This window comes from Salmo trutta, chromosome 23 (assembly GCF_901001165.1).
Source record: "Salmo trutta chromosome 23, fSalTru1.1, whole genome shotgun sequence".
NCBI classification, from domain to species: domain Eukaryota; kingdom Metazoa; phylum Chordata; class Actinopteri; order Salmoniformes; family Salmonidae; genus Salmo; species Salmo trutta.
In genome coordinates this window covers 27,822,512-27,839,327 of record NC_042979.1, presented here as the reverse complement: position 1 = coordinate 27,839,327, position 16,816 = coordinate 27,822,512, and the positions used below count along the sequence as shown (strand labels likewise).

The 16,816-nt window shown below is 42.0% G+C and overlaps 2 protein-coding genes across 4 annotated transcripts; both read left to right on the top strand.

The window, feature by feature from the left end:
• Positions 1-34: 34 nt before the first annotated feature.
• LOC115159706 (vesicle-associated membrane protein 5) lies at positions 35-3,248 on the top strand. The gene is made up of 3 exons (XM_029709702.1): positions 35-166; positions 1,520-1,663; positions 1,915-3,248. Exons 1-3 carry the CDS (start codon positions 164-166, stop codon positions 2,143-2,145), a joined length of 378 nt encoding a protein of 125 aa, XP_029565562.1. The 5' UTR covers positions 35-163; the 3' UTR covers positions 2,146-3,248.
• Positions 3,249-6,542: 3,294 nt separating this feature from the next.
• stard4 (StAR related lipid transfer domain containing 4) lies at positions 6,543-13,855 on the top strand. Of its 3 annotated transcripts, XM_029709700.1 has the most exons (7): positions 6,543-6,740; positions 7,032-7,143; positions 7,378-7,427; positions 7,691-7,817; positions 9,086-9,200; positions 11,832-11,955; positions 13,724-13,855. In XM_029709700.1, exons 2-7 carry the CDS (start codon positions 7,039-7,041, stop codon positions 13,818-13,820), a joined length of 618 nt encoding a protein of 205 aa, XP_029565560.1. In that variant the 5' UTR covers positions 6,543-6,740; positions 7,032-7,038; the 3' UTR covers positions 13,821-13,855. The 3 variants fall into 3 exon arrangements, with proteins under 3 accessions (XP_029565560.1, XP_029565558.1, XP_029565561.1); XM_029709698.1 differs by lacking the exon at positions 13,724-13,855 and having other exon boundaries at positions 6,547-6,740; positions 11,832-13,234; XM_029709701.1 differs by lacking the exons at positions 6,543-6,740; positions 7,032-7,143; positions 7,378-7,427; positions 7,691-7,817; positions 13,724-13,855 and adding an exon at positions 8,608-8,640 and having other exon boundaries at positions 11,832-13,234.
• Positions 13,856-16,816: the final 2,961 nt, after the last annotated feature.

The following is a 16,816-nucleotide window of genomic DNA, read 5'->3' as shown; positions in this document are numbered from 1 at the left end:
CAGTTAGCAAGTCGTACATTTCCGAGTTCCATCTAGCACTTGAACGCGGCATAAATTCTGAAAGTCTTCACGCTCTCTCCCAACTAGAATAGTTTCTACTGGACTTTGCACCGACTCGGATACATTATTTATTCTCCGGATAACAATACGATCGTGCAGAAACATGGTAAACTATTAATCCAAAGTAAATCAAGAAAGGGGAATTGTTTTGTGTGACATTCAAAAACGATTTATTATCATTTGGAATTTAACTTCAGATGCATGGGCTACTTCCACTTTCTTTTTGCCTTTGTTGACGGAATAATGTTCTATGACATTACTTTTGAGACTAGGGAGGATTCATATAGAGCCTAATCTATATTTTATGATAATACAGAATATTTTGTAAACACCATTTACAAGTGGTTAATTAAATGCGTGTTTTGAAACGCTGATTTGTTTGAGCATTCACCTTGGGTGCATCTCAATAGCAAAAGTGGGTTCCTCTGCTCGTCCCTTTCCATTCACCTGTAGTCTAGTGAGTTCAAAGAACATGACAAACAGGTAAGATTACATTCCACATGCTATGTCGGGATTTATTTTACAGTTTAGTTTTCAGACATTGCGCAGATGAGGAGACGGAGAGAGGAAGACAGTATACTTTGAGACATACCCCAGCATACCCTTGTCTAGCTGGAGGTCGTTGACACATTTTATTGCACCTACAGGATAACAATTTAACATATAGGCCTATTCATATTTCAGAGGTGTATCATAACATTTACTTACTGTAAATCAAAACAGATAACATTGTAAATAGATAATATTAATTTGAGTTTTCAGAACAACAGGTTCAATCAAATGTGGAATTGATTTGACAAATACATTATATTTGAAAGGGTATCATTTATCTTCATATTTTGTTGAATAAAATCGTCCATGAATACCACCCCATGCATTATTTTGCTGTAGCCAACAATGAAAAAAAAATACATTCATTGACAGCTGCTTGGTTTACAGTTCTTCCTTTTTTAGAGTGATACATTTCAGCCTTGGCCTCAGGGTGAAGTTGCCCCTATAAATGCTGATCTGGGGCCAGTTTAATGGTTAAGGTTAGGATTGGGGCAGGGGGGAACTGATCCTAGATCTGTACCTAGGGGAAACTTCACCCTGTAGCGAAACACATTCTACCTCTTCCTCTGGCTAAAAAAGAGAATCTCTTAAATCTCAAGGGAGTTTTGTTTCATTGTTTATATTATATTTAATGTTAGATATTCTGTTACAGGTTGAGGGACATCTTCAACATTTCTGAGGATGATATCAATATCTTGATTCAATTATGAGATCTTCCTGAAAAGGGGTGACAGTTACAAGCAGGAGGCTCATTATCTTTTCAATAAACATGGTGTGGTGTTGTATAATATGCAGTATCCAGTTCATATGTTTTTCTACCCAGTTCGTATGAGTTTATCAACATTCCAGCGCTTTGACAGAACTGTAGGAATTATTATTTTTTTAATTCACGTGCCATCTCTCTCAGCCTGACAAGAACAGTCGGCTGCGTCAGGCTCAGGAAGAGGCGGAGGAGGTGAAGGTCATCATGATGGACAACATGGAGAAGACCGAGGAACGCAAGGAGAAACTGCAGGACCTTGACGAAAGGGCTGACGAACTGAAGTTAAAAGTGAGACTGGGATTGCTTTTTAATTATTATTATTTACACACACACTTGAAATGATACCATTTTTATTCTGATCTGATCCAATTCAGATATTTTCTTCAGATGCATCACTTTTTAATATAAAAGCTGTTCAGACCTCACTCTGGCCAAGCCTTCCAAACCAGAGGGCCTTTTTGGTGTTCAAGATAGACAGTGGTGTTTTGTCAGAACGGTGAATTGACTTTAGTGCTTGATTGGTTTGTTTGTTTGTTTAGAGCAAGTCCTTCCACAAGACCTCAAAGAAGTTGAAGGAGCAGAAGAAATGTGACAACATCAAGGCCAAATGGAAGCTCATTGCTGTTGTTGCAGCCTTGGCCATAATTGTCATTCTAGTAGCCATCTTCATGTTGGTCAACAGATCTAGCCCAGAAAACACACATGATATAGGCAGTATCCCAATGAACAAAGGAGGCATTACACCAACAACCATTGGGCCTGGGAAGTAGGCTATAGCCTAGAATCAATAGGGCTGAAGAGGAAACAAATTGTGGACACTACTTGAACGATACTACTATCGGTCAAAAGTTTTTTCTAGCTTCTGTTGTTGATACTTTACTTGTCCTTGTACACCCATTGGAGACTTCTACAGATCCATCAGGGAAGATAAATAACTTATTAGGTGCAAAACTTGTTAAAGAATTCCATTATTCAGAATCTTGTTGGGATTACCAATTATCTGTAAACTATTACATCTGATAATATTGAAATCAGAAAAGGTAAAACATTAGGGGTGATGACGAGATAGATTTGGTCTATTTCCTTTCAACAGCATTTATAATGTATTACTGTACATCTTGGGATACATAACTAAGGTTAACCTGAACATAAAATAGTTGTATTTTGTAGTTAATTTGAAAATACAATTTTTTTCCAGATACTCGTGGCAATAATTTCCTTTGATATTCAAATACAGGTCTCAGAAAAAAAATATATTTTGAATACGTCTTTCAGAAAATACTGCAGAGAAATACCTCTTTTTTGAAAACAAAATATTTTATGGTTGCCAAATATTTTATGAAAAACCAAAAACTACAACAGTTGAGTTGAAATATAATGACCATAAGCACATGGTTTGGAGGGCTCCTAGATATGAATCTTAATATAGCCTAGAATTAAATACCTGAAGGACATGGAAGCCCCTCAACATTAGAGTAGACCACTTTTGCAGCTTAAAAATGACCAACAAATATACAGTATGTTCATAATGATTGAGACACGGTAATACAGTAACACTTGACATCAAGTTCTTATACATGTGTAGTAATTTTGTGACAATAGCGACATTGTTGTTACATAGGACTTTGGAAATTGCTTTATAATTGCACAATGGAGTTATTACACAAGTGGAATAAGGACAGTCATTGTTCCTTGTGTACAGTAGTTACAAAAATTCAATGCAATTACCAATTATGTAACATGCTAATAAAATGTTGCTTCAAAAGTAATTACAGTTTTATTACACAGGCACAAGAACAGTTATGTTAAGTGGAATGCTAATGGTTACAAAATATGGCTATTAAGTGTCAAAAGGAAACGAAATATCTCAAAACTGAAATAACTATAGCCAAGGTAGGTGGAAAATCATGTTAGTTTGTATTCTGAGTAAACTGTCTCTTTAAATATGTTATAGTGTGTGTTTGAAACAACACTTACCCACAGATGGACAAAGAGGTTCCAAGTTGTTTTTGCTAAGCATCCAACTTGCTGTTTGCAGATGGCTTTGAATTTCTCTGTAGTAATTTCAGGTATCATAAAATTAATTGCAACTTTCTACCTTTTCAGTGGCATGTTGAAAGAGTCATACTGTAGTTAAACGTCAACTGATTTATACTTATGTGTACAAAATATCATTGGTTTGACTTGATTATGTACACCTATGACAATGGACATTTACAGAATGTTCAGATATGAATGTATTGTGTATATCAAATATGACTGTCAAATAGATTGGAATAGTATAGGAGATTGTGTGTGCTCTATTAATTATATTTCTATCTTCAACATGCAGTTCCATATAAAGTTTGCTAGTTGAAGGCAGACAATCCAATAGTTTCTTAAAAGTAGTCATGAGATCGGTATTGAAATATAAAAAAAGGTACTTGCTTTATCAGATGCGTATTCAAATGGTTTTAGAAAGAAGTCATTTTTTGGGATCTGTATTCAAATACTTTTAGTCACCTCCAAAGTAACTATTTGTTCCCCCTTAAAAATGGTTACCTTCCACAAAGCATAGTTAAAACTATAGTTATCCCAGGTCTGAACCTGAATAACCTCACATTTTCAATGACACCATTCATTTCCCAAAGAGATATATCCAGACAAATGTGTTTTTATATTTTACTGAAGGTACACACCACCATTTACTCTGCCATTCTTGAAGGCCTAGTTGATAGACATCACGTGTTGACAAAACAAGGCATTCCATTGTCAAGATCAGGATTTAACTGACAAAATAATTCCCTTTAAAATTGGTCCGAGAGATGTTGTATTTCAACATGCAACACAATTTTTAGAAAAGAGTGTAACGTCCCTCAATGCTGAACAACTGATTGATAGTCACATTAAATAATAGGCAATAGCAAAAATAGGCCTATGCCCTTGATTGCTAAATAACTGACATTTGTAGTGTAAACACTAGAGGGGATTATGTTGTTGACAATGACACCTGTTCAACCCTTTTATAAATAGTCAACAGGAACTCCCCAATAGACAACTGTGTCTAGTTCATTGACCAGTTGAATGGACATTGAGTCAAAAATATGTTTTGTTGTTATCATCTTGCAGTTGCATTATTGATTTATTTTATCCAGTAAATTAAAGTTAATTTAAAAAAAAGTACATTAACCCTGATTGCTCATTATTTCAACATGATTGGCTGGCAATTACCAATAGGCTATTTTGTCTTTAAGTGATTTGAATGTATCAACCTTACTGCATTCCAAAGGGGAAATAATCTCCTTTCCCTCTTCACAACTCTGCCAGATGGTTTAGAATGTTTAAATTCCCTTAATATATGCTTTGACTCTGCCCTTTCAACCTATCCAATCATTTGGAAAAAGTCATCAAGGACAAGCTAAATAAAGTTTTTAAATGGAATTCAGCCTAGGGCATAGCATTCGTTTTGCATTCCAGTTTACCCCGGTGAAGGGATTTTGCACTTCACCGGGGTATGGGCCAACTTTTGCATGGGCCAACTTTCAGTCTGTGGTTCGGTAGGCTCAGCCAGATTGTGCAAGTGTTTGTCACAGTGCGAATTGCAAACTAATAAACAGACAAGCGTACTGAAGGTCGGGTTGATAACACTTCCCTGTGGATATTTTGTCTCTGATTACCTCCGACATAGGGACAAAAATCAGCTGACAACATGTAAAGTAAATTGAAATTAAGTTTGTTCAACATTCTGACTGTTCGGCAATGCTGAGCTACATGTTGGAGAGGGGAGTAAGTATTTCACTCTCTGGGTTCTAAAATAGGCTAATAGGAGACTTAATATTCTACAAACTCATGTCATTCGTTCGGAACCTCCGGCGATGATCCACGGTCCGGGTCCTTCGGCGACGATCCACGGTCCGGTGACACAAAAGCGGAGGGATCAGCAGGCGGAGCGGGGGCTATGCCCCGAACCGGAGCCGCCTCCTATGCTGGCGGATAAGCAGGATGAGAGGGTTCTTCGTCCCGCACCAGAACCGCCTCCGATGCTTTTATTTTCTATGGTAGAGTAGGTCAGGGCGTGACAGGGGGTTTTGTCTAGTTTAAATTTTCTATATTGTGTGGTTCTAGTTTCTGTTTTTCTATGTTTTTTTGGGGGGGATGATCTCCAATTAGAGGCAGCTGGTCTCTAATTGGGGATCATATTTAAGTAGTTGTTTTTCCCACCTGTATTAACTGCACCTATTTGAACTCGTTACCTGTATAAAAGACACCTGTCCACACACTCAATCAAACAGACTCCAACCTCTCCACAATGGCCAAGACCAGAGAGCTGAGTAAGGACATCAGGGATAAAATTGTAGACCTGCACAAGGCTGGGATGGGCTACAGGACAATAGGGAAGCAGCTTGGTGAGAAGGCAACAACTGTTGGCGCAATTATTCGAAAATGGAAGAAGTTCAAGATGACGGTTAATCACCCTCGGTCTGGGGCTCCATGCAAGATCTCAAATACTTGTTCTCCCCACTGTATGTAAAACATCACAGCACAATTGAAAAATATATGGCACATGGAAATCAAACGAGGGTGGTCTATGGTGATAGGTGGGAGGGGCTGAGAGTGGCTGAGGGGTGGGATTTAAGAGTTTATGTAATGTATGATTGCTTTATATAAAAGTACCATGAATGTGAAATGTGTATGCAAAATGCGCATGTAAAATGTATATGTAAAATGTATATGTATATATAAAATATATGTATATGTAGCAGAAAAGCTGTAAAAAACAAACAAGATATGTGTCCTCCGAAGAGGGGTGGTGGTGCATGGGTTAATAATACAAAAATAAAATAAAAAATGGTTGGCAAAGCCTCTCCTTGGTGCAATCCAGAATCCTTGCGACTAAGCCCTAAACCTTAACCCTTACCCTAACCCTAACCATGACCATAAACCTTACCTAACCCTGACCTTAATCCTAACCTTAACCCTTACCTTAACCATTTTCAATTTCAACTTCATTGGGTAGGGATGTCCCATAGATAGCATGGACCATTGGCCAATACATAGAATCAGCAATCCAGGGTTTATACACGTCACTGGTTCCACCTGTGCCGTTTAACACATTAGCTTTCAAAAGGAGCGCACCTATTCATGCAGGTTCATATAAACTCTCCACCCTCTCCTACTGCTCCCACTCGATGGTCCGATATACAGTAAAGCATTTGACCAATAGGAACACGGAACATACCAAACACAGGAAACGACTACACCTCTGATTGGGTGATAGAGAAGCCCTCACATACAGGGACAGAATATTCGTTCACCGTTTGCAGATGTGTCTACTATAAATACATGAAAACTGAACCACTATCGTAAATTGCAATACCATTCAAAGGTAAGGACTATTCGGTGAAATACCTTATGTGAGCTGAGCGATAATTGTCTGATTTAACTGTGCGGTTTTGGGGTGTCAGATTTCAACAAAAAGAACCGGCTTCTAAACGTTCGGGGAAACTGTGCCGTTGTTTTCTCTTTTGAAATGAGCATATCAGCTTTAAAAAGCGTACAATATTCTGGTAATTGAGCTGTGCTAAATAAGCCATGAATATAGATTTGCTCATAATTGCTATAGGCCTATGTTTCATAATATACAATGCGGATTGACGTTTGAAGTTGTTTTGAATAGGATCAAAATGGAAAGCTTGCAAGAACCCAGTGCTTTGACAGCCAGACTGCAGAACACTCTCATCTCTTACCATAGCCTGGATGAGAATGAGTGGAGGGTAGCCAAGAAATCGGTGGGTGATACAGTATTTTCACAGTCTATTTAATCACCTCCTACACTGTAGGCTCAAACGTTAATTGATTGGAAACGATGTACACCACACACCGTATTCTATCTTCAACCACTTACACTTTCAATTCCTCCTTAGCTCATTTTGTTTGTGCAAAACTGCACTGGCACCAGACGGTTTCTTCTGCTTCTATGGGGTTTCCACTATCTTGATGTTTTTTGTAATCTTACATTGTAGAAAGATGTCACGGTATGGAGAAAGTCATCAGAGGAGTTTCATGGCTATCTGTAAGTATGGGTCTTCTTTCAGTAATGACCCTGGGCATGAAGTAAAAAATATCATGCCTATATTCTGTGTTTTAGCCATATTGCAGTTATTGATGGAAAAGAAAAAGGAACCCACTGGCCACATACATAAATTAAACGTCTATTCCACGTTGGTTCAACATAATGTAATTGAAATGACGTGGAAACAACGTTGATTCAACCAGTGTGTACCCAGTGGAAAGGTTTATTTGTCTGATCTGATGTGTGATGGTTTTATCTTGCAGGTATAAAGCCCAGGGTATGGTCGACGATAACCCCAATAGAATAGTGGATTACATACGCCCTGGGCCTTATCGATTAGACTGGGATAGTTTGATGACAGCAATGGACATAATAGAAACCCTTGATCAGGTAAACCCATCATCCCTTAAGTTTTCTTTGATAACTTTATCAAATGGCAAAGTATCTTATTTCTCTCATAAAGATACATGTAGACTGCACACAGTTTTTAAAACCTCACTTGGGTAGGGGGCACTATTTTCACCTCCGGATGAAAAGCGTGCCCAAAGTAAACTGCCTGTTACTCAGGCACAGAAGCTAGATTCGGGTAGAACATACTCTAAAGTTTCCAAAACTGTTAGAATAATGTCTGTGAGTATAACAGAACTGATATGGCAGGCAAAAACCTGAGAAAAATCCATCCAGGAAGTGGGATTTTTTAATGTTTATAGTTTTCTATTGAATGCCAATACAGTATCCATTGACTTAGGACTCACATTGCACTTCCTATGGCTTCCACTAGATGTCAACAGTCTTTAGAAATTCATTTATTTTAATTGTATTCTGAAAAATGAGGGAGTAAGACCACTCTGAGTGAGTGGATAGTGAAAAGTCCCCAGACCTGTTTGGTGCTCGTGACCTAGAGCGCGCCTTTCTTGTTTTTCTTTTATATTGACGAAGCTATTGTCCGGTTGAAATATTATTGGTTATTATGACTAAAAACAACCTGAGGATTGATTATAAACATTGTTTGACATGTTTCTATGAACTTTACTGATACTATTTGGATTTTTCATCTGCCTGTTGTGACTGCCTTTGAGCCAATGGATTACTGAACAAAACGCGCCAACAAAACTGAGGTTTTTGGATATAAAGAGGGACTTTATCGAATAAAACAAACATTTATTGTGTAACTGGGAGTCTTGTGAGTGCAACCATATGAAGATCATCAAAGGTAAGTGATTAATTTTATCGCTATTTCTGACTTTTGTGACTCTTCTACTTGGCTGGTAACTGTTTGTAATATTTTGTGTGCTGGGCACTGTCCTCAGATAATCGCATGGTATGCTTTCGCCGTAAAGCCTTTTTGAAATCTGACACCGCGGTTGGATTAACAAGAAGTTAATCTTTAAGCCGATGTATAACACTTGTATATTTTATGAATGTTTATTATGAGTATTTCTGTATTTTGAATTTGGCGCTCTGCAATTTCACCGGATATTGGTTAGGTGGGACGGTACCCTAGAGAGGTTTAAGTAGACCCACTGCCCTAAATATTACTCAATTTGTCAGAAAAATGATATTCCATCTTCTTATTCGGTTATATAAGAGTGCTTTGTCACAGTTAGCATGTTATCCCAAATGAATCAATGGCTAAGTTTATCTCTGTCTGTCTGCAGGGCTGTTGTGTGATGAGGTACACTACTGCAGGCCAGCTGTGGAACATCATAGCTCCCAGAGAGTTTATTGATTTCTCCTACACCACAGACTACCAGGATGGACTATTGTCCTGCGGTGAGTAGCAATGTGCAGTGATGGAACCACAAGGGAAGGTAACATAATGAATAAAAAAGTGTTGTGTGTAAGGAGTCTGGTGTTCATTGCTTTCTTCTAACTACAGTATTAGTATCTAACTAAAATGCTGAATCCCAAACAACCTCACAGGTTTGATATTTAAAGACTGTGATCCAGGAAATGTTTTCTGTGTAATAGCTCTGTGTCGGTGTAATAGCTTGTGTCTGTGTAATAGCTCTGTGTCTGTGTAATAACTCTGTGTCTGTGTAATAGCTCTGTGTCTGTGTAATAGCTCTGTGTCTGTGTAATAACTCTGTGTCTGTGTAATAGCTCTGCATCTGTGTAATAGCTCTGCGTCTGTGTAATAGTTCTGCATCTGTGTAATAGCTCTGCGTCTGTGTAATAGCTCTGCGTCTGTGTAATAGCTCTGTGTCTGTGTAATAGCTCTGTGTCTGTGTAATAGCTCTGTGTCTGTGTAATAGCTCTGTGTATATGTAATAGCTCCGTGTAGGTGTGTAATAGTTCTGTGTAGGTGTGTAATAGCTCTGTGTCTGCGACTGTCTACGTGTGTAATAGTTCTGTGTAGGTGTGTAATAGCTTTGTGTAGGTGTGTAATAGTTCTGTGTAGGTGTGTAATAGCTCTGTGTAGGTGTGTAATAGTTCTGTGTGGGTGTGTAATAGCTCTGTGTCTGCGACTGTCTACGTGTGTAATAGTTCTGTGTAGGTGTGTAATAGCTCTGTGTAGGTGTGTAATAGTTCTGTGTAGGTGTGTAATAGCTCTGTGTAGGTGTGTAATAGTTCTGTGTAGGTGTGTAATAGTTCTGTGTAGGTGTGTAATAGCTCTGTGTAGGTGTGTAATAGCTCTGTGTAGGTGTGTAATAGCTCTGTGTAGGTGTGTAATAGCTCTGTGTAGGTGTGTAATAGCTCTGTGTCTGTGTGTAATAGCTCTGTGTCTGTGTGTAATAGTTCTGTGTAGGTGTGTAATAGCTCTGTGTCTGCGACTGTCTACGTGTGTAATAGTTCTGTGTGGGTGTGTAATAGCTCTGTGTAGGTGTGTAATAGTTATGTGTCTGTGTGTAATAGCTCTGTGTCTGTGTAATAGTTCTGTGTAGGTGTGTAATAGTTCTGTGTAGGTGTGTAATAGCTCTGTCTATGTGTGTAATAGTTCTGCATCTGTGTAATAGCTCTGTGTCTGTGTAATAGTTCTGTGTAGGTGTGTAATAGTTCTGTGTAGGTGTGTAATAGCTCTGTGTCTGTGTGTAACAATTCTGTGTAGGTGTGTAATAGCTCTGTGTCTGTGTGTAATAGTTCTGTGTAGGTGTGTAATAGCTCTGTGTCTGTGTGTAATAGTTCTGTGTAGGTGTGTAATAGCTCTGTGTCTGTGTGTAATAGCTCTGTGTCTGTGTGTAATAGTTCTGTGTAGGTGTGTAATAGCTCTGTGTCTGTGTGTAATAGCTCTGTGTCTGTGTGTAATAGTTCTGTGTAGGTGTGTAATAGCTCTGTGTAGGTGTGTAATAGTTCTGTGTAGATGTGTAATAGCTCTGTGTCTGTGTGTAATAGTTATGTGTAGGTGTGTAATAGCTCTGTGTAGGTGTGTAATAGTTCTGTGTAGGTGTGTAATAGCTCTGTGTCTGTGTGTAATAGCTCTGTGTAGGTGTGTAATAGCTCTGTGTAGGTGTGTAATAGTTATGTGTAGGTGTGAAATAGTTCTGTGTAGGTGTGTAATAGCTCTGTGTAGGTGTGTAATAGTTCTGTGTAGGTGTGTAATAGTTCTGTGTCTGTGTGTAATAGCTCTGTGTAGGTGTGTAATAGTTCTGTGTAGGTGTGTAATAGTTCTGTGTAGGTGTGTAATAGCTCTGTGTCTGTGTAATAGTTCTGTGTCTGTGTAATAGCTCTGTGTAGGTGTGTAATAGTTCTGTGTAGGTGTGTAATAGTTCTGTGTAGGTGTGTAATAGTTCTGTGTAGGTGTGTAATAGCTCTGTGTAGGTGTGTAATAGCTCTGTGTAGGTGTGTAATAGCTCTGTGTAGGTGTGTAATAGCTCTGTGTAGGTGTGTAATAGCTCTGTGTCTGTGTGTAATAGTTCTGTGTAGGTGTGTAATAGCTCTGTGTAGGTGTGTAATAGCTCTGTGTAGGTGTGTAATAGCTCTGTGTCTGTGTGTAATAGTTCTGTGTAGGTGTGTAATAGCTCTGTGTAGGTGTGTAATAGCTCTGTGTAGGTGTGTAATAGCTCTGTGTAGGTGTGTAATAGCTCTGTGTAGGTGTGTAATAGCTCTGTGCCTGTGTGTAATAGTTCTGTGTAGGTCTGTAATAGCTCTGTGTCTGTGTGTAATAGTTCTGTGTAGGTCTGTAATAGCTCTGTGTAGGTCTGTAATAGCTCTGTGTAGGTGTGTAATAGTTCTGTGTAGGTCTGTAATAGCTCTGTGTCTGTGTAGGTGTTTCCCTTTCTGTTCAATTTCCAAAAGTTGTGTTTAACTGAAACATTGAAATTGTTCTAAACTTTAGGGAGTACATTTTTTATCTTTCATTTCCACAAGGTCTATATGCAGGGTCAACTTATTTTAGCGAGACCTGGAAGGCCACTCCAGGAAGTTGTCTGACCACAGATTTCTTCTGTCTCCACTCTCCACCAGGTATCAGTGTGGAGCATGAGGAGCAGCACCAGAGTTATGTCCGGGGCTTCAACCACCCATGTGGCTGGTTCTGTGTGCCCTCCCCAGACAGCACCACCACCCCAGCCCAGAGCCTCCTGACAGGGTACATTCAGACAGACCTCCGGGGTATGATCCCCCAGTCTGTCGTGGACACAGCCATGGCCAGCACCCTCATCAACTTCTACACTGACCTGCGCAGGGCTCTGAAGAAGGCTTAACCAGTACTAGCCTGGTTGCCAGATTGGTTTATGCTTTAGCCAACTCTGTCGTATTTGTTGTTATACTGAATGTATGGGATGGCAAGGGAAGTAAGAGGGGTTGGCTAAAACACGTTCATATCTGGCGACTAGGCTAAACCAGTACATCCTAACAGCACTCCTTTTCAATACACCAGTCGATTGATCAGTCAGTCTACACTCCCCCACCCTCATTGAGGGCTATAGAGATCCAACTCCAATTCAGTCTAACTCAGGGCAGGATCCAGTTTAGGTTGAAACAGGGTAGGAGTTAAAGGACGTGGTCTGACCTGGTCTGCTGCTCACTGGACTTTGGAGTTGTGACTTGTTATTTGTCTGCTCTTTAAATCATTATATAATACTGAAAATTGCTACGAGATTAAGGTAGTACACAAACACTGAAGCACTTGATCAAAGTCAATGTTTGCCTTTTTTGTTGATCTTTTATGCTGATTTCGGACAAACATTGAACGCACCCAACAAATTAAATCGTTGGGGGTAGATAGATTAAAAAAAAATAGGTAGACGGACAGCCAATACAATCAATGCAATGTTGCTTTTAGTTGGAAGTTACATGTGAAAGTGTTTGCAGGACTATACATTGGAATTTGACTGGTGTGTCACGCCCTGATCTGTTTCACCTGTCCTTGTGCTTGTCTCCACCCCCCTCCAGGTGTCGCCCATCTTCCCTATTATCCCCTGTGTATTTATACCTCTGTTTTCTGTCTGTTGCCAGTTGGTCTTGTTAGTTCAAGCTTACCAGCAGTTTTCCTGGCAGCACCTATCGTTTCCCAGCCGCTTTCCTCGTCCTCCTGGTTTTTGACCTTTGCCTGTCCTGACTCTGTACCCACTCGCCTGACCTCTCTGCCTGCCCCTGAGCCTGCCTGCTGTCCTATACCGTTGCTCCACTTCTGGATTACTGAACTCTGTCTGTCCATGACCCTGAGTCTGCCTGCCGTCCTATACCGTTGCTCCACTTCTGGATTACTGAACTCTGCCTGTCCCTGACCCTGAGTCTGCCTGCTGTCCTATACCGTTGCTCTACTTCTGGATTACTGAACTCTGTCTGTCCCTGACCCTGAGTCTGCCTGCCTTGACCTGTCTTTGTCTGACCCTGTTGCTGTAATAAACATTGTTACCTCGACAGTCTGCATCTGGGTCTTACCTTGATCCCTGATATGGTGCTAATATAAATTGGTGATGTCCATCAAATGTCTTCAACGATAGCTACTGGTAACAGTATCCAGCCAGACATGCATCTATCTGTTTACGTTTTTATACTAATGAATAACTGTAACTCTTTGGACTATAATAGTAGATATCAGACACTGATTTGACATTCGTCCCAAATATTCCTCAGTGAGGCAATAACAAATGTCACTGCCAGGCAAAATCCATGATAACAAGAACTACAACAATAGGAGTAGGAAAGCATGGTACTGCACACTAAAAGCCTCATGTAAAAGAGTTTGCAAAACCTTTTTGAATTATTTTCACATCTGATGGATAACCAGCTCAATATCAAGTACAGCATATTATGTACACTGTAGATTGATGCATTCTTTTGAATTTCATGTGTGTTTTTATTTGTATCCCTTCTTGCCTTCCTTAAATTATTGTTCTGTAATGTAACAGAAGGAAGAAATTGGATGCCACATGTACCTTTTTTGATCCTGTAACGGCTGTCTGTGGAAGTAGACCAAGGTGCAGCGGAGTTAGTGTTCATCTTTGAATTTTAATAAACGTAAGAACACTATACACACAAAACAAGACAAAAAAAAACAGTCCTGTCAGGTGCAAAACACTAAACAGAAACAACTACCCTGTCACGATTCCCACCGACGGTGTCGTCCCCTCCTGCTCGGGTGGCGCTCAGCGGTCGTCGTCACCGGCCTATTAGCTACCACTGATTCCCTTTTTTGGTTTTCCCTTTTTTTGGTTTTGTGCACCTGTGTTTAGTTTGGGTAATTAGCGGGGCTATTTAATTTAGCTGGTCCGCTTCCGTGTTGTGCGGGATTATTTCGTTACTGACGGCTCATGTTCGTGTCGGCGCTGTTTTACGCCGTGTGTGTTTCCTCCCCTGTGTTTGGGAATATTTGTTTTTGTGTGTGAGTGTACATTAAATACGCCACTGCCCTGTGCTCGCTGCTTCCTGTGCCTCATTCCTTCACCACGACTACCAAGCCATTACATACCCACAAAACCCCAAAGGAAAACAGGCTGCCTAAGTATGATTCCTAATCAGAGACAACGATAGACAGCTGCCTCTGATTAGGAACCCTACTCGGCCCAAAACAAAGAAATACAAAAACATAGAAAAAGGAACATAGAACACCCACCCAATGTAACACCCTGGCCTAACCAAAATAAAGAACAAAAAACCCCTCTCTATGGCCAGGGTGTTACAGTACCCCCCCCCCCCCCCAAAGGTGCGGACTCCGGCCGCAAAACTTGACTCTCAAGGGGAGGGTCCGGGTGGGCCTTCCTACGGCGGCGGCTCGGGTGCGGGACGTGGACCCCGCTCCACCCTTGGCTTTGGCCACTTAGGTGGCGCCCCTAGCTGCGCCGGAGGACTGGCGGGCGACCCTGGCTGCGCCCGGCGACCCTGGCTGCACCCGGCTGGCGGGCGACCCTGGCCGAGCCCGGCTGGCGGGCGACCCGGGCGGCTCCGGCGGCTCTGGGCTGGCGGGCGGCTCCGGCGGCTCCGGGCTGGCGGGCGGCTCCGGCGGCTCCGGGCTGGCGGGCGGCTCCGGACTGGCGGGCAGCTCCGGCGGCTCCGGACTGGCGGGCGGCTTCGGTGGCTCCGGACTGGCGGGTGGCTCTGGCGGCTCCGGACTGGCGGGCGGCTCTGGCGGCTCTGGCCCAGGATTCACCAGGCTGGGGAGACATGAAGGAGGCCTGGCCCTGGGTGCAGGCACAGGACTCACCAGGCTGGGGAGACCCACTGGAGGCCTGGTCCTGGGAGGAGGCACAGGATAGACCAAGCTGGAGAGACCCACTGGAGGCCTGGTCCGAGGAGGAGGCACAGGATAAACCGGGCTGTGGGGGAGCACTGGAGTTCTGGTGCGTAGGCTTGCCACCCAAACTCCAGGCTGAATGCCCACTTTTGCCCGGCACGGGCGGAGCGCAGGCATTGGGCGAACTGAGCCCTCCCAGCGCCCTGGAGACACAGTGCGCAGAGCCGGCGCGGGATAGCCTGGACCGAAACGGCGCACTGGAGACCAGACACGCTGAGCTGGCACAATCTGTCCTGGCTCGATGCCTGCTCTCGCATGGCACTTGCGGGGGGCTGGCATGTAAGCGCTCCGGGCTATCAACGCGTACTGGGGACACTGTGCGCTTTACCGCATAACACGGTACCTGACCAGTACTGCGCTGCCTCCTGTAAGCACGGGGAGTTGGCCCAGAATTAAATCCTGGCTCTGCCACACTCCCCGTGTGCCCCCCCCCCAAAAAAAATGGGGGCTGCCTCTCGTGCCTGTTGCGCTCCCTCGCTTCGTACCAGCGCCTCTCAGCTATTGCCGCCTCGATCTCCCACTGGGGGCGGCGATACTCCCCAGCTGAGCCCACGGTCCACCTCCGTCGAGCAATTCCTCCCATCGCCAGGAATCCTGAACGCACCTCTCCATCTCCTCCAAAGTCCATGAGTCCATATTTCCCCTCTCCTGGTGCTTCTCCTTCCTCCGCTGCTTGGTCCGTTTTTGGTGGGTGATTCTGTAACGATCGTCTGTGGAAGTAGACCAAGGTGCAGCGGAGTTAGTGTTCATCTTTGAATTTTAATAAACGTAAGAACACTATACACACAAAACAAGAAAACCGACAGCCAAACAGTCCTGTCAGGTGCAAAACACTAAACAGAAACAACTACCCACAAAACCCCAAAGGAAAACAGGCTGCCTAAGTATGATTCCTAATCAGAGACAACGATAGACAGCTGCCTCTGATTAGGAACCCTACTCGGCCCAAAACAAAGAAATACAAAAACATAGAAAAAGGAACATAGAACGCCCACCCAATGTAACACCCTGGCCTAACCAAAATAAAGAACAAAAAACCCCTCTCTATGGCCAGGGTGTTACAGATCCTTTAGACTTCTCTGTATTGTTCCTTGCCTTAGGACTAAATGAACATGAGAAGACTACTTAACATCTATACTAAACAAAAATATAAAAGCAACATACAACAATTTCAAAGATTTTACTGAGTTACAGTTCATATAATTATTGAAAGAGATTGTGATACTTCACATCTCAAAATTGGGTTACTTAATGTTAGATCCCTCACTTCCAAGGCAGTTATAGTCAATGAACTAATCACTGATCATAATCTTGATGTGATTGGCCTGACTGAAACATGGCTTAAGCCTGATGAATTTACTGTGTTAAATGAGGCCTCACCCCCTGGTTACACTAGTGACCAAACCCCCCGTGCATCCGGCAAAGGCGGAGGTGTTGCTAACATTTACGATAGCAAATTTCAATTTACAAAAAAAAAAAAAATGACGTTTTCGTCTTTTGAGCTTCTAGTCATGAAATCTATGCAGCCTACTCAATCACTTTTTATAGCTACTGTTTACAGGCCTCCTGGGCCATATGCAGTGTTCCTTACTGAGTTCCCTGAATTCCTATCGGATCTTGTAGTCATAGCAGATAATATTCTAATTTTTGGTGACTTTAACATTCACATGGAAAAGTCCACAGACCCACTCCAAAAGGCTTTCGGAGCCAT